The 16,775-nt window shown below is 38.5% G+C and overlaps 1 protein-coding gene across 2 annotated transcripts in view; it reads right to left on the bottom strand.

Moving 5' to 3' along the window:
- Positions 1-16,775, bottom strand: part of epha4b (eph receptor A4b) — a 142,379-nt gene that overhangs the window by 116,378 nt on the left and 9,226 nt on the right. For both annotated transcript variants that reach the window (XM_012874097.3, XM_036129409.1), the window contains exon 2: positions 2,818-2,882. In XM_012874097.3, the coding sequence (XP_012729551.2) occupies positions 2,818-2,882 (65 nt within the window). The remainder of the gene's footprint in view (positions 1-2,817; positions 2,883-16,775) is intronic.

The following is a 16,775-nucleotide window of genomic DNA, read 5'->3' as shown; positions in this document are numbered from 1 at the left end:
GGTGAGTAGTTTAAACTTGAACACTGTTTATTTTGAGATACAAAAATGTGTTACTTTTGAGTTTATTTGTGTTCATAGAGTCCACTAATAAAGATTGCTTGTCAGACTGGTAACAGAACTTGGACATAAAAGCATAGAAAAAATATCAGCCACTCTTAAATTTGTCTTGCAGCATTTTTGGGGAAAGTAGAAGATCTGAATACAAATTTTATTCTTTAGAGTTTGTTTTTGGAATAGGTTTTGCACACATTTTTTCCCCCTTTTTTAATTTTATTAACAAAGCTGTATTGCTTTTTACCAACTCTAGTTTAAAATTCGTACACCTAGACAGCTCAGACATGAAGGGAAGTAATATTCAATAAATAAAAATATTTGTGAAAAGTTTATTTCTTTTTTAACATTTCACAAAGTGAAACACATTACATAAATTAATTCCACAGACTGATGTTTCCAAGCCTTTATTGCAGTTTTCTGCTTACAGTTAATGAAAACACAACATTTAAAGGGGACATATCCTGCAAAATCCACTTTTTTATCCATTAAATACATTTTGTTGAGTGCTCTAAGGGTGCCTAAAATTTGAATGTAGTCTCTCCAGGTACTGCGCAGATATCTTTATATCTCTTTGGGTTGTATTTTTCAAGCCGATCAGTTTTCTCTGTTTTCTATTACATTTTTTTAACAATACATCACAATATTTGCTGGTCAACTGCTAAACAAGGTCATGGACTTCCAGCTTACCAATGTTGTGAATTTAAATTTTTTATTTGTCAGAATTATTTTTTTTTATTTGAAAGTTCATTTTCCAAGGTGAAGGATGCTGAAGCTACAAGTGGATAAGTGAAATCGTTCGGTTGATAATTATACCGTCCCCCAGCATACTACAAAAATGGCCGAACGAGGGTGTGTGGAACGCTCTGCGACCTGTAGGGGGAGGCGGTGTGAAATACCTCGGTTAGATTTAAAAAGACAGGACCAAAACCAGTTGCTCTCAGACACATTTCAGAACAGGGGGAACAAGGTAGAATGTGGGGGTAAGTTAATGAGGAATTCAGACCAAAGCATTGCTGTACCACTTTATATAAACCACAACTGAATGATGTCTATGTGAAAAGGAAGAACTGAAATAAATGAGATGCCCTTTATGATTAGAATATTACATCAGAACAATAACATTATCAATACAGAAATGTGGGCCTAATGAAAAGTGTCTTTTACTCATCCTTTAAGGTTGAAATTTGAAATCTGAAAAATTAGCATCATCAGAATGTACATTCCAATGTATTGAATATTTCTACTCTTAACAGAGATCCCCTATGGCACTCACTAAAATTTATGAACCCTTAATTCAATCTGTAAAAACACATGAAAAAGAGCATTTTCAATACTTCTTGATTACAATAACACAATCATACAAAGCAAAATATATGGACAACTGAAACTTGGAAGTATTGTTCTATATTGATTAGTGACTCTTAGCACAATAACAATATTTGCTATCCCCTTGTCCTGTGAACTTGATATTACACCTCTGAAAAATAGTCATGTCTACACCAAACCAATGACAACAGCTAACAACACTTTACTACAATTTCTACTGTTGGTCACTTCTTTGATTGTGTAAGGAACTAGGGGCAGCTTGTATACCTTTATTTTAATAAAGTCTCAGGTGATATTATTATTGATCTATTTACAGTATTTTTTTGCCAACATAGATTTGTTAAGGCCATATTAAACTATTTTTGCATAATTTTGTGACACAGTCATAAGGGAATTCACAATGTTGAGATTCCATGTGAAATGACACACTCATAAAATTTTGTAGTTATTTGGTTGGAAACTAATAACGTGTATTTTTAGGTCCACACTCACCTGAACCTAATGTGTAAACTTTGTGTTTTCTAGATTAAACTGAATCTTTTATTGGAGATGGAACACGCTATTGTTCAATAGGGACCCAATGTAATGGAAAAGGATGCACACACAAACATCCATGATATGACCCTCCAAACATAGCACTGTACTGAGGAGAACTTTACACACTTGATTGCTTAAGAAAACAACATTGCTTAGCTCTGCTCACTTTAGCTGCCTCTCATCTGCACAAAACCATGAAACCGTGTGTGGCATCTTGCATTTTAACACACTGATGCTGAATGGGGAAAAAAAGGAGGCGAGAAGGACTCAAAACTCGAGAGGAAATAGAATTAATTCTGAGCCATTCAGCAAGCTAGCACTACAGTAACATACAGATATGGCTCTATTGAATGTATCCTTATCCGTATCGCTGCTTTTCCTGCCTGTGTTCTCGCTCTTTTCCTCTCCTCCCTTCTCGGTTGTCATTTTCTGAGTCATGGTGACTGCACTCCAGACTCCCCTGGTCCCTGTACCTGAAAAAGGGCAGTTATGCAACAACACCCCTGCATGTTGCAGTTTTAAACACAAGAAACCTTTACACACCACCGTCTCTTGCGTAAGAATATTTACACCCCGACAGTGGTCCCTTCACTGCATCCCCAAAGTTACGGCACCGTTAGGAATTGATGCTTCAGTGCCAGCGCGTTTTCAGCACAGCAGAAATAATCTGTAAATTCACCCCACAGGCTCCCAAATTTAGCAACAGGCGCTCAAGAACCCTTCGCTCACTGAAATGCTCCCCAGTCTTGCTGTTAACTTCATGCCTGTTTCCCAAGAAGGAAAACACAAGCTGCTTGATTTTATCCGTCATACTTTTGGTGGCAGCGGCAGTATAAAAGAATATAATGTGTGTGTGTGTGTGTGTGTGTGTGTGTGTGTGTGTGTAGGGCAGATACTCACCCCTTCATTTGGGTAAGCCTCCCAGCCCAGGTCCGCCAGTGCCGACATGGAGTCTAACAAAGTAACTGCAACAACAAAAGAGGATAAAACAAACATCTTAGCTGTAATGTTTAAGAATATATATATATATAGATGTGTTGTCTTTCTTTCTAACATCATGTTCCACTAAAAAAAACATCCACATAAATGCTCTCAAAATGTTTTCACGACTCATATACAGGGTGAGATTTGTTGTTTAGAAGTGTGCCAAGAGTGGAATCACAAGCACTGTTGGCGTATAATTTGAACTTCAAAATGACGGTGGCTGAAACAAGCTGTTATGGTACTGTTCAAGGGGAGACAAAGATAGTCGGTGAGAAACTATTACAAACACAATGCTGTGTTTTTCCACTGTTAAATAGCAAATTACATTTTTTACAGCCCAGAAAAGGCTAAAAATCTTCAAAGTATAAATAATCCCAAATGCCTAACTATTGTCAAGCAAATAAATAATAAAAAAAAGTTTTTGGAGTCCAGCCTCTCTAAAATGCAAATGCTCTATATGGATGATTACATGGCATTGGCACCGCAGAGTAAGACTGTGTAGGACTGGCCTGTTGTTGTATGCAGACAATAAATTGTTTCCTTGACAAGAAAAAAGTCCAGGTGCTCTGTGTTTGCAACATAGAACAAGGCTAGAGTGAGCACACTTGCTTTCCCCAAAGATCTTTGAAGGAGAAAAACTGTGTGAGATTCATGAAACTGTAATTATTGCTGTCTGATCCTGCCTGAAAAGCTCCTGTTTCCAGTCCAATGACGTCAGTCCCTGCTCTTTGTGCTGCACCTGCAATCAAGATCTGAGTGGTTTCACCTGCACCGGCTCCAATTACTAGGAGGAGCACTATGTATTATTGGCTCTCCCAGTGTGTAACTGCCAGATTCTTGAAAGCCATTTTGTAAGTAGACCATCCAGCATTCCTTGTTGGACCTCCTGATTGCTGACCTGTCTCGTTCCAGTTTTCTCCTGCCTGCCTTGCCCCTATCGGATTCTCCATGTTGGCTTCCGTGTTCTGCACATCAATCTTCTGCCTTGCCTCTCGACCAAGCCTGCACACCTCTCATGAACAAACCAAGCCTCGGCCTTGGACCTGTTTCTGCCCCTGCTTGGAAACCTCTGCTCTCTATGTGCCTCTTGTTACCGATTCTCTTGCCTGGATTCTGGACTCACCCCTAGCCCTTCTGGACACCCCTACCTTGTAGACCGTTTCCCTGTACATGGCCGAACTGACAACAACTTCCCTGCTAGCCTTTGCCCTGTCTAGCCACGGCGTGATCCAGATTATTCAGTGATCCGAATCATCCAGACAGAAGCATTGGGATCAATCTTCAGAGCAGTGCAACCTCCTGGCATTTGAGAAGGTTAGTGGCATTCATTCAGTGCACTATCACCACCACTGAGCTATTCCCGGTGACTAACCCTACTCTTCTCCCCACAATGATTCCAGTATGAGCTCCAGTCAGTTCCTGTTCCAGCAACACCAGTTTATTATTATTAAACTTTTTTAAACATTCTGTGTTGGCTGAATCTCCAGATTCTGTCAAGGCATTACATGAAACAGGTACAGAGGGTGTCGCACCTGGTCCGGTGAGTACCACCCCCTGCAACTTTTAATGTGTTGTTCGTGTTCTGTGTTCATTGCACCATTATAGTTGTTATATTACTGTAGACAGAGTAGTATGGCCTAAGAATAACATAAATTCACTCTAGTGAACCTTCGTATGTTACATACAAAATGATACTGTGCAGAAAAGTGAGACTTTCTGCTGCATTCATTCATTCCTACAGAAAAAAAGTCTCAAAGTAACATTTGAGAAGAACACTCTACTTCCTTCTTAAGTGGCCATTGTGTTGTGTATTGATGGCAATGTTTTCAGCTAACTTTTGCAAAGTTTTAGGGTTTTTCTTTACTCTTCTTTATAATTTATCTTAATTTTAGACATGAAAGTGAATGTAACTGTCTTGCTAAAAGACCCATGGACAAATAAAAAAAGTTTTTAAAATGAAGATATATGCCCGTTATTTCTTTCTTTCTTAATTTTTTGGTAAATGACAAATGAATATCCAAAGGATTTCAGTATTTAATTGAAATACAAGAGCTGTGAGAAAACATTGTATTTATTTTATCTTGTGTCTTCATCAAAACACCAGAAGAATTACATTAATGTGAGAAAAAAAATTGCCTCTTTAAGATTGCTTCTTTTTTTCCTTTGTCATATTTTAAATGCATCAAACAAATGAATATGTTAAAAAAGGGAAACATGAGTAAATACAAAATCTAGTTTTCTAATTACTGTTCAAGTCAACTATTAAAACCAACTTGATTTTTGGTGAAAAAGTAATTGCATACCTTGTTAGATAACAAGTTAGCTATGATTAAGCAATTTGTTTGGGAAAGCTGAGCTCAGTTTCACTTCCCACATCCAGACATGATTACCGCCAGACCTGTAGAATCCAATAAAGACTTCTGTGTTACATTGTCAAGGAAGATAAAATATATAAAAAAGTAACACATCATCATTTCACAATTTAAAGGCATTAAAGAGCAAATAAAAAGTATCTGACATCGACTAATCAGGAGAGGGTTTCAAAAATGTTTAAAAGACATTCAGACTCCTGCAAAAATGGATGATTATCAATAAATGGAAAAGAAAACACAAAATGAAACAACAATGAAACTTCTCAGGACGCCAACCCTTCAGAATACCTCCAAGATTGTTCTGACAACTCATCCAGGAGGCACCCCACAGAACCCACATCAGACGCAATGCATATACCAAAAGCGACTAGATCACAATGGGAGACTTGCGACATACAAACCACTTTTGGCCAAGAATAAAAAAACAAAGTCTCACATCTGCCAAAAACACATCTTGATGATCCCCAAGACTCTTGTAAAAAATAGTATTTAGACTGGTGAGACAATGGTGGGACTTTTTAGAGGGTGATGTGTCCATTACATCTGGCGACTGACACTGAACTGTAGAAAAAGAACATCATATCGACAATCAAACATACTGTAGCAGGTAGGTTGATAGACTGGGGTGGCTGTGCTCTTTGAGGATGTGGTTGACTTACTCTATTTGACGCCATCATGATTTTTACTCTCTACCAAAAAACCTGAGGGAAAATCTGTCCCCATCAGAAGTAATTTTAAATGCCTGCAATTTCTCTGCTGCACTAAGTTCAATAGACTAATGAATGTACACAGTGTGACACATGACACGAGAAACATTGCTAAAGGGTGAAAACAAAAAACGAGACAACAAAGTGGCGGGAAGACCTGTGGGAGGCATAATGAAAACCTGGTCAAATTGAAAAGAAAAGTTCAAGACCCGTGCGTGCAGCTTGTTATTGCCTGTTAAGGCAAGACGGCTTGTTTCTAATCAGCACCTCTGACATTCAATATTTAATCTGCATCCATCTGCAGAGACTGATGCTTCTCTCTTCTGTCAGTTTTTCTCTAAATCACTGTCATTTGTAACAGGTTATCTATTCTCTATTAGACTCTTAGGGCTATTACCTTCAGCCCCCAGATATTTGAAAGCCAAAGATTTAACACAATTTATGAGAGAAGCAGTGATCTACACAAGGTATAAGTATTTGGCTAATGTGACTAAGCAATAAGGGGATTAGGGAATTAAAGTGATTGTTCTGCTGATATGTGCTTACTAATTTCCTATTTTTTCTCTTACTTATTCTGGTGCTCGTTGTGTTCATCAGACCCCTTTCTTTAGGTCTAACTCATCTTAACAACAGGGTGCTGCTATGCTGTGGAGATGGAAGTGCATTTTGAGTGTGTAATACCTCACCTAGTATTTCTGCATGTGTCTACTTGTGCTCACCCATAGCAGTTCAGCAATATAATCGTACGCATGGGATAATGAAGCAGACAGAGACATTGCACAGCGGCGCTGAACCGAGAGAGTGATAGATTAAATGAGAGGGATGAGACCGACTGAGCGGAGGAGAGGTGCTGTGCAGCAAAAGGTCAGAGTAGACCTCCAGCCTGTGCATGTATTTAGAGCAGCTAAAGACCATTTAGAGTCTTCTCCTCGAATTCCGGGGCTTTAGTGTGCCTTGCTAAAATAGGACATCCTAGTGTAATCGTACATGATTTTAAAAGAGAGCTGAGTTACATATTTCCTAGTGTAGTGATCCATCACGGAGAGACAGAAAATAAAAAAATATCAGCCTGGTCAGTGTGTTGTCACAATGCTGTTTAATGCATTGACTATCTATCTACATAATTGTAAATTAATTAATTAAGTAATGGCATTTGATTAATCACAGTTAATCACATTTCAAGTCAGTTTATAATAAGGATAATTTAAGTTATCAATTCAACAAAGGTGGATTTTGTTGTTTTTATGTTGTTTTTAGTTTGATATTTACCTGACTCCGCCAGATAGATTTGCTCCGCATATCCATCTGGAAACCTTACGTTGAAGTAATTTTGGGAAGGGGCGAAAATACTGGTTAGCTGATTGGCCTATGTTGGTGATAGACGGGCCAAATGAACCAATCAGATTCGTCGTCGCTCGTAACAGAGCGACGACGAAAACACAACCACAAGCCAAGCTACTCTTGCTGCTGCAAGTAAAGGCTCGTTAGCTCAGCAGAGAAATACTCTGTAATTCCGATAAAACTTGCTCGATAGCCATGCTAACGCTAGTTTCATCGGCTGAAGCCGCCATGTTCTTTAGACTGAACTGTCGCGCTTCCCGTTGCGTCACACCTCAACCCGCCTCAAAGCCAACGCTGATTGGACGTTCGTTTGGTGAACGGCTCCAAATTTTCTTTAACGGAGGGTAGCCAGACTGATCTGCGAGTGAAACCTTGAAAGCTCGCGAGATCAGGATGGTCTCACGAGGCTAGTTTGATATAGCCTACTTTAAAAAAGTTGTAAAAAAAATTGATGGGCTGTACTTGATGTGATCAATAGTTTTTTGACATCCAGTAAAAATTTGATAGACTAGTGCGTCACCTTATGACATTGTGATATAACACTAACCCATCATAAAACATGTATGGTGCAAGCCAGATGTTTATTTTGCAGGAGTTTTGTAGCTTCTGTCATATTTCGAGCACTATCTTTCCCAGGCAGTAACTTTTCTCCATTGTCCATTCTTATGCATAACCCTGGATGTGCTGTACACACAGTGATTCTTCGTTGACATACTCATAGTTGATGCAGAGGAGTGCACACATCAGTTGTAATCAATGAAGAAATCTAAGACACTCAAATAGTTATCATTGCAGCAAAAGTCCAATGATCGCATGAGAGAGAGAGAGTGGCATGCAGCACTTTCTGTGACGGGCTTTGCTTTTTAGCTTTCGGGTTTGGGTATCATCTCCATATTTGGACATTGCATCTTGGCATGTAAAAAAAATAGTCACACGATAGTGTTAACAATCCTAATATATATATATATATATATATATATATATATATATATATATATATATATATATATATATATATATATTATTTATATATATATATATATATATATATATATATAAACACCTTTTTGTCTTGGACCACTGTACTTCAGCCTAATGATGAAAATGCAAGACAAGAGACGATCAGATTACGAAACTGTGTGTTCCAAAAACTTTACTTTCACACCTATAGTTCCTAACTGGCATATATTGAAAATGAGAAAAGTTAAAAAGACTACCATTCACTGATGCTGAAATTCAGATCTGTTGAGTCTTTGGCAACATGAGATCCGCAAGATTCAGGAAAAATGTTATTTGCCTTTGAAATTTAAGAATTTAAAACAGACTGGGTGTTGGGGTGGTTCAAGCCATCACAGTGATTATCTAGATATTGTAATAATGCCTACTTTGGCACTTACTACAACAACCATTTAAATGGTAAATGGACTGAACTTATATAGCGCTTTTCCAGTCATGCTGACCACCCAAAGCGCTGTACACTATAGCCACATTCACCCAGTCGCTCTCACTAACGCACACACATTTATACACCGAGACGCAGCTCGGTAGGCAACTTGGGGTTAAGTGCCTTGCCCAAGGGCACATCGACATGTGGCAAGGAGTTTTATATCATTTAGTTTATAGCTTAAACATATTGTAGAACAGTACACTGTGTTTCCACACACTATTTTTTTATATTGATCGTCCAAGAAACAGAGTCACCTCTTTCCATAGAGCATAGTGTCAATATGTTACTTTGTTAACATATAACACATTTGTATAACCCCATCATAAACTAAAATCCAGATGATCTGCACCTTCAAGTTAAGTGCAGAAGTTTTCAGAAGAGAGCCTGAATCTCATGGTACACCTATTAGCTAATCTAAAGTGCTACTAGAGTCATTACATATTCAAAAGCCATTTTGCAGCCTATTGGGAAAAGGCAACCTTACATAAACCTACACATTAACACTTTTTCTCCACTCTTCACACCTATTGTCAATAGCACTTATTACTTGTAATCAATGATTGCACTCATTAATAATGCATAACCTATCGTTTCCTGTCTGCTGACCAAGCCAGTATGTATATAGCCTGTGTGTGTGTGTCTGCTCAAAGGATGAGAGAAAAATGTAAACATTGTTCTATGTTTTGGTCTATACCGAACTTAAATCTCCATCTGGATGTTATCTCACTCCTTCATCTTTTTCCCATTTTTTTGTAGGATATTGCTTATGTAGGACAGAGGTGGAAGACTACATTGAAAATCACTACAGATGCACAGAGAGGTGACCAGAATCAGGCGATTTTCAGCTTGATTGGTCCTGACTTGAGTCTTGAGCCAGAAACTCAAAAATCAAATCTATTTTTAAATTAGTGAGTACATATAACCAACTACTACCAACACTGTATGATTTGGATGCTGTCAGTGAGATAAGAAAGTTCAAAGAGAGTAAGGTTTAATGCTAGTGAGGTGTTGAGAAATTAAGTTAGAGGAACAACAGTGACATCAGCAGCTTTTGAAAATTAGACCAGACTTTCTAGGGATGAATGTTAAGACATGGTTACACTGAATAGGTTACATGGTTAGGCTGAATGTATTACCAGAAAGCTGCTTATTAATCCTCTGAGCTAACATGATGCAGGTCTGTTGTAGGGTGCACCCTAGACACAGTACAGGGGGTGGATATTGTGATAATGATAAATCTGAAATTATGAGACACTAATGATATAAAGCCCTTTTACACCACCTCCTCTCACACAGTGTGACATCCCCTCTGCTTCCAACATGCATCACCTGATGACATGCTCACTGCAGGAAGGCTAGGCTTTTTTTGAATGCTGTTCTTATGTTTTCTTATATTTAACTTAAAGAGAAATCCTAATTGTCTGAAATCAATTTAGACAGGTAACATACCAGAAAAACACAAGGATCAATAATCTGCAACAGAACTCTGATCTCTTTAAAATACTGAGACATAATCATGCACTCTATGACCAGTTTTGTAACTAGAAAATCAAGTCCCCCACTTGATGAACAGCCAGACGTGACTTATTACACATGGAATGCATCTTCTTACAAATGCTGCTGTTCTGAGACGGCATAAAAGTAAAAATGTGACTTATGGACAAACATTACCTTCTTTTTTCCCAGGGTTTCACCAGAGGAACTAAATGCTGAGCTCCGTGGATATACACATGTGACCTGATTACTGCAAAGCCTGTTTGGTTACAGAGAGACAAGCTGTCTCATCGATTTTCAGCATCAAACTGTGAGGTTTACATTCTGGGAGTGAAAGATGAGGAGTAGGTGGGGGTGGACGGTGTGAACCTTTGAATCACAAATTCTTCTACAAATGCTCTAAAAAAAGCTGAAACTTCAACATCCAAGTGTCTTTTTTGTCTCCTCATCTCCCTCTGCTTCTATTTTTCTTCTCACTGCTGCTTCAACACTCTGGGGTGTCTGTGTTTCCCCATTTTATTTTTCTTGCTCCCTCTTTCTCTCTGCTTAATGTCTCACCAACTTGCTCCCATTGGACACCATCCACAGATTGAGCCAGGCCGCAAGTAGCTGCAATCCACACGCCAGATATCAAACAAAGCTGCCAACAGCCATACTGGCACACAAAAGAGCCAGGATGCTCACACAGACTCAGGCACACACACAGACACACACACACAAAACAAGACAAACACACACCTCAAGACTCTGCCAGGACCCCAAAGAAAAAGACAGCTCAATAAGACCACCACACAGTCTCGGCATGGAGCACAATATATGACTACATAATGAGTTCATTAGATCTTTTCAACTTAAAGCTCTGAATGTAAACTTAAACAGGTAAAAGTGTAGGAATTTAAAGAGCCACGCTATGCTTATTATGCATGATCTTAATTGTTTTTCCGTGAATGGAAAGCTTGAGTTTCTGCTTCAATAAAACTGCTTTTTTTCTGCAAGGAAATGCTAATCAGAGCTTTGAATAATCAAGGTCCTGCAGTGAAAATCTTCTACCAACAAAAAAATGTAACTGAAATGTAAATGAGGTGCTGATCATTCACTTTGAGATAAACTACAACACAGTAGTGGGTGTTTTCCAAATAGCATGAGTCTAATTATTACCTTTAGTTTGTAACCTGATGTTTACATTTATATTGTTTTTCTCAGAAAAAGATAAAAGCAAAACATCAGATTTGTGGCTTTACCTTTCACATAAAAATCTCTTAATGCTTCAATATTCAACTGGATATTAGGAAGATAAAAGTTTTATTTTTTTTAAATCTCCTTTTTTTATTTCACCAACCTAGATAGGGAAAAGTGACACACAGTGTTGCCAACTTGGCGACTTTGTCACTATATTTAGCAAGTTTTCAGACCCCTCTAGCAACTTTCCCCCACCCCAAAGGCAACTAGCGACCTATCCAGTGACTTTTTTATGTGTTATTGAAAACTTTCTTAAGGCAGCAGTGAGAGCTGCCGTGAGTCCTTCCCCACTTCCCCAAGTGCTGTTCCTCTCACACACACACCGGCAGCCACAGCTGCCTTGTCCTGAAAGCCCCGCTTGCAGTCAGTCCAGACTCAGTTCCACTGGCCCTACTCCTTTTCGCCGGCCCAACTCGGCTTCTGCCGACTCAGATTATCTCCACTCGTTTAGTGATTTGCCCAGCCTAGACTGGCCTTGTTCGTGGTGTATATTTACACACACACACACACACACGCACACACACACACACACACACACACACACACACACACACACACACACACACACACACACACACACAGAAAATCCCATGATTACCCAATCACTTGAACCAACACAATGGTTGGTAATAACACAAGCTAATATCAGCCTGTGGACCAATCCCCAGTGATTCATTAGAGAAGAATAAATCCCCTTCCCTATTGTAGAGCAATGACATAAAAACCTTGTCTGATATCAGACAATAAAATCACTTAAACAGTTTATCATCACTTTGCTTTTGCCTGCTTTCATAGAATATAGTATCTTAATTAGGATGTTTGTGGAGCCCAGAATGATAGCTTCTTTATCAGTTCTGCCACCTTAATTCATGACTATGCACCACTACAGCACCTAGAAATTGTCGAGAAACTGCAGCAGTAGAGATACACACACTTTTAATATCTCAGAATATTCCCACGACACACACGCAGACCTTTCCCCCGGCCTCCTTTCCAGCGAGAGTGCAGTTCAACAGGCGCTACTGTTGTCAGGGCAACAAATGAGTGGATGGAGAACAGGATGAAGGAGTGGGAGGACTTGAGCTCTGAACTTTAGGAATAAATGGGCATCCTACCAAGACAGCTACACTCGCTGTCTTTTCATCAGTCCGCTTTCCACTCATCCACAAACCACCAGAGGCTCTCAATCAGTCCTCAAGCTCTTTCGCTCCGTCCACACTCTCATCCCTTCTTCATCTCGTCTTATTGAAGCTGTGTATTGCAGCATATCCCACCAATCTCCCATGACTTTTACTCTACGTGATGTTTTTGTCAAAATAAATCCCTCTATTACCTTACAAAGGAAAATTAAAGGGTATGTTTTCTCATAACTTAGCATTTTCGAAATGTGTTACAGTACAATAATATGCAGAGAAGCCTGCTCCAAATAGAGATGTGTATTAAAATGCTTGCATGGTAATTACATGGGGATCATCAGGCATTTAACTGTAAGGTTTTAAAAGATGCATTCAAGACTTATTCTCTCTTATTATATGTCAATCATTATATCCAAATTATAGTCATATATTACGTGAGGGAAGGTATTTTTATTTTATTACTTTTTTTAATTGGTAATACCAACCTCATTTTGCATTTAAAATATTTTACTCCCTAAAATCAATCTACATTGATTTCAGGGCAAAAATTATATTATTTGAGCCTAATTACTTTTTGCAAACTGAATATATTTATGAATAACTAAACTGCCTGAAATTAAATTATAATCCTGCTCCTGCTTTGATTCATCAGTTTCCTATTCTCTATGATTTGGTAAACCTCTACAAGAAAGAAAATTAAATTCCAATTTGCTCCGGACTAAATTGAGAGAAATAAAATCAATTATAATGAGAATCGTGCTTGGAATTATCACTGAAGTTTATGTCTATTTACATAGACGGGTGCAGATACCTGAGTGTAACAGCTGATTCTTCTGAAGAGAATTTTATTAACTTTTACCTTGCATGCATAAATAGAGGGTTAGGTTTCTGAATCACTATTTGTCTGATTTACATCTTACAGATCATAAGCTAAAGGTTCTGTTTAGACAGAATATTACCTTTAATATGTCCTTAAGAAGATAAATGAAACTGGCAAATATCTTTAATTCAACATTGGGCTCCTGTTTTAATATGGCTTTACACCAGATTCCTCATTACATAATAACATTTAACAAAACAACATCTTTCAGCAATGCAACCTATAAAAACCATACTCCTTTGTCTGACAACTTCTTATCTGTGTACTTAATGGCATTAATCAGGATGAAAAAATAAATAGATACAAGCAAAGAGAGATTAGATTAGATGCAAGAATTTTTCAATCACATATAAAGAGAAGTAAAGTGGGCATGCTACATGCATTAAAGCAGTGCTACACTTAAACAAAGTACCTTGGCAGGTAAAAAGGAAGAGGAAAACAGCACTAGTCAAGTTGTGACATTGGTAATATTCTACTGAAGAATATTCAACATTTTGAAGCAGGCATTACCCAATCAAGAGTTTGTGTCCTTGATCCTATTCTGAGTCATTTAAGATCATGTATGCAAACTCAAAACCCAATACCACGTCAAAGATAATACAATTCAATGCATATGCCTGGAAAGTCAGCAGAGGGCAGTGAAGTAGTATTCCACATTCATCAGTATTACATGCTAAACATTGGTATGAACAAAGATGTTCTCACAATGGTTCACCATCCATCCACCCATCCATTTTCTGACCCGCTTAATCCCTTAAAAAAAAAAAAAACATCATATATACCAATATATATTTATCTTATAATGCAGAGCAATTTGCTTAAGTGCTAGGCTAGTGTTTGCAAGTTTACTGTTTTGATATAACTCATTGTTTCTCGTATTTCATTGCTGTTAAGGTTAATTATGTGCAAAAGATGATGATGATTTATAGTTATTACGGCAGCAACTTTCATTCTACTATGAACGTTGTAAAAGTTAATAAGCAGTGTTTCAGCTGCTTTTGAAGCAGTTCTTCAACACATCAACGGCTGAAACAGTGCAGGTCTCAAAACAAGCAACGCGGCATAAAAAGTAGAAAAACACAGATTGTTAGGTATAACTCTGGTTTGTTAAATAGGCCAACAATATTCAGGATTGATAATATTGTTTTGCCAGCTATCAACAACAATCTAGCCCACATGGCATGCTTCTGATGTTCCATACCTAAAATGATGAAGAGTAAACTAACTCATTTAGTAAACTAAATCATAAGCTTAGTTAAGTCAAAACATTGGCTGATCAATTCCAATCTTTTAAAAATGTTTCGATCTAGAGCGGATCAAATAACCCCACTTTCAAAGAATGCTGCTTTTATTGACAGGGTTGGTCAAAATATTAAAGGACGCTAACAGGAGAAGGTATTGCCACCCTAAAAAAACTTGTTGGGAACAAGAAAAAGCTCTTCAGGCACTGACTCAGTTCCAAACACCACATATCCCAATCTGACTAAACATCTGTGGGAGGCCCTTAGCAAAACCACATCCACAAAGAACTCCCTCATCCGCCCTCCCTGTTTATACACTCCTGTGTCTGTACCCCAATCACAGATGTTTTAGCATCGGGAAGTGAACCTAAAAATACTCTAGACATCTGGTTTGAAAGTTGTGAGTGTATAGCAAAATTACCAAGGATGATCATCAATTGTGACTGTCTACTTTTTAATTAACCCTAAATGCATTCATTTCAAATGCGCACAAACAAGGTCTGCAAAAGTAAAAATATAAATACAAAAAATTGAAAACATCTCATATGAAAAGCTTGCACCATTGGAACTCCACTGCAGCAGAAGGCATTTTAGCCTGCTGACAGCGCTAGCAGGACTGAAAAGAGTTTATTCTTACCCACAATGACAGGAGCTCTGCACTAGTTTGTCGCTTGAAGAGGCTCTGGAGTATGTGGGTAGGAGGGCGGGGGTCTTTGGTTTGTCTGTGCGTGCTTGTTGAATGCTTACAATATTGAACTGTGACACCAAGTCAGATCCAGACACTTGTTTTTTTTTCTTTAATAAGCTTCATCTCCCAGTAAGTCCACGACTCATCAAGGGCGAGCGGCAACAAATACACAAACAAAACACACAGGCGCATACAATAGAGAGACCTTGGGAATTCAGAAATAACTTGCTGTTCAAACCACAAATACACGTATAAACTGCAGCACGCTCTCCTCAGCTGTATTAAACAGCTATTGAGAGCTGAGGCAAGAGAATAAGAGGTAATGTAGTACAATTTAACGCTAATAGCTCAGGAATGTCTCTAATGCCCTTTACTTCAAATGTGCTTTTTTTCTGCTCTTCTTGACCTTTTTTGTGCTCTGTCTTCAGACATTCCTTCTGACAGAAAGAGCATACACACGTGTTCACACACACACACACACACACACACACACACACACACACACACATAACCCCGCACACAGGCACAGAGAGCTGTCACACAGTGGTTGGTCACAAGCGGGTAAATTGGCCTGGAGTCTCTGGAGTTAGCTACAGCGTTAGAGGCAAAGAAGAAATCACATGACAGATAGATAGTGTGCTGAGGCCAGCTTCTGTTGTGGATGCACACCTCAATATATAACACTAAGAATGTGTGACTTGCAAACACATCTCAAAAGCACCAATTGTAGTAAATGCTGCTGTTGCCTGTTGAAATATAAGTTCCCTTGATTTTTTAAGACGCGTCCAACTAAGATTTGTGCCTAGTTTCCAATTTCTGGGCTTGACCAGTTGAAAACGATTGTAGCTGATTCTTAATTGCACTTTAAGAACTATGATAAAGACCCACATATTCACCCACTGTCTACGCCCGCTTATCCATGCAGGGTAGCAGGGGGGCCGGTGCCTATCTCCAGTTGTCATTGATAAACAACATTCCGAAACAAATGTTTTGTAGCCTTTTTTAAGTGAATGATCATTAATTAATATGACATTGCATATATTGTGAGCAGAAGTGACCCTAGGCTGTCTGTGTGTGAGAAAACAGTCACAGGAAAACAGGAGACAGAACGATTTAGAGTTTTCATTTTAAACTGTGTTGTTAGCTAGTATTATCAACTGTGAATATAGGGTCTATCTGTGTATTCTGCAGAGCATGGGTCCCTGGTCTGTTGTTCACAAGCCGGGGAGTAAACAATAAATATTTGTGGTCACTTCCCTGATAATAACAGGCAGGGCTTGTGAGTGGTTTTATTTTTATTCTATTTTAAAATCCAGAAACGTTTGTTGC

This window comes from Fundulus heteroclitus, unplaced genomic scaffold, assembly GCF_011125445.2.
Source record: "Fundulus heteroclitus isolate FHET01 unplaced genomic scaffold, MU-UCD_Fhet_4.1 scaffold_165, whole genome shotgun sequence".
NCBI classification, from domain to species: Eukaryota; Metazoa; Chordata; class Actinopteri; order Cyprinodontiformes; family Fundulidae; genus Fundulus; species Fundulus heteroclitus.
The sequence above is the reverse complement of the archived record's forward strand: the minus strand, read 5'-3'. Positions and strand labels throughout refer to the sequence as shown.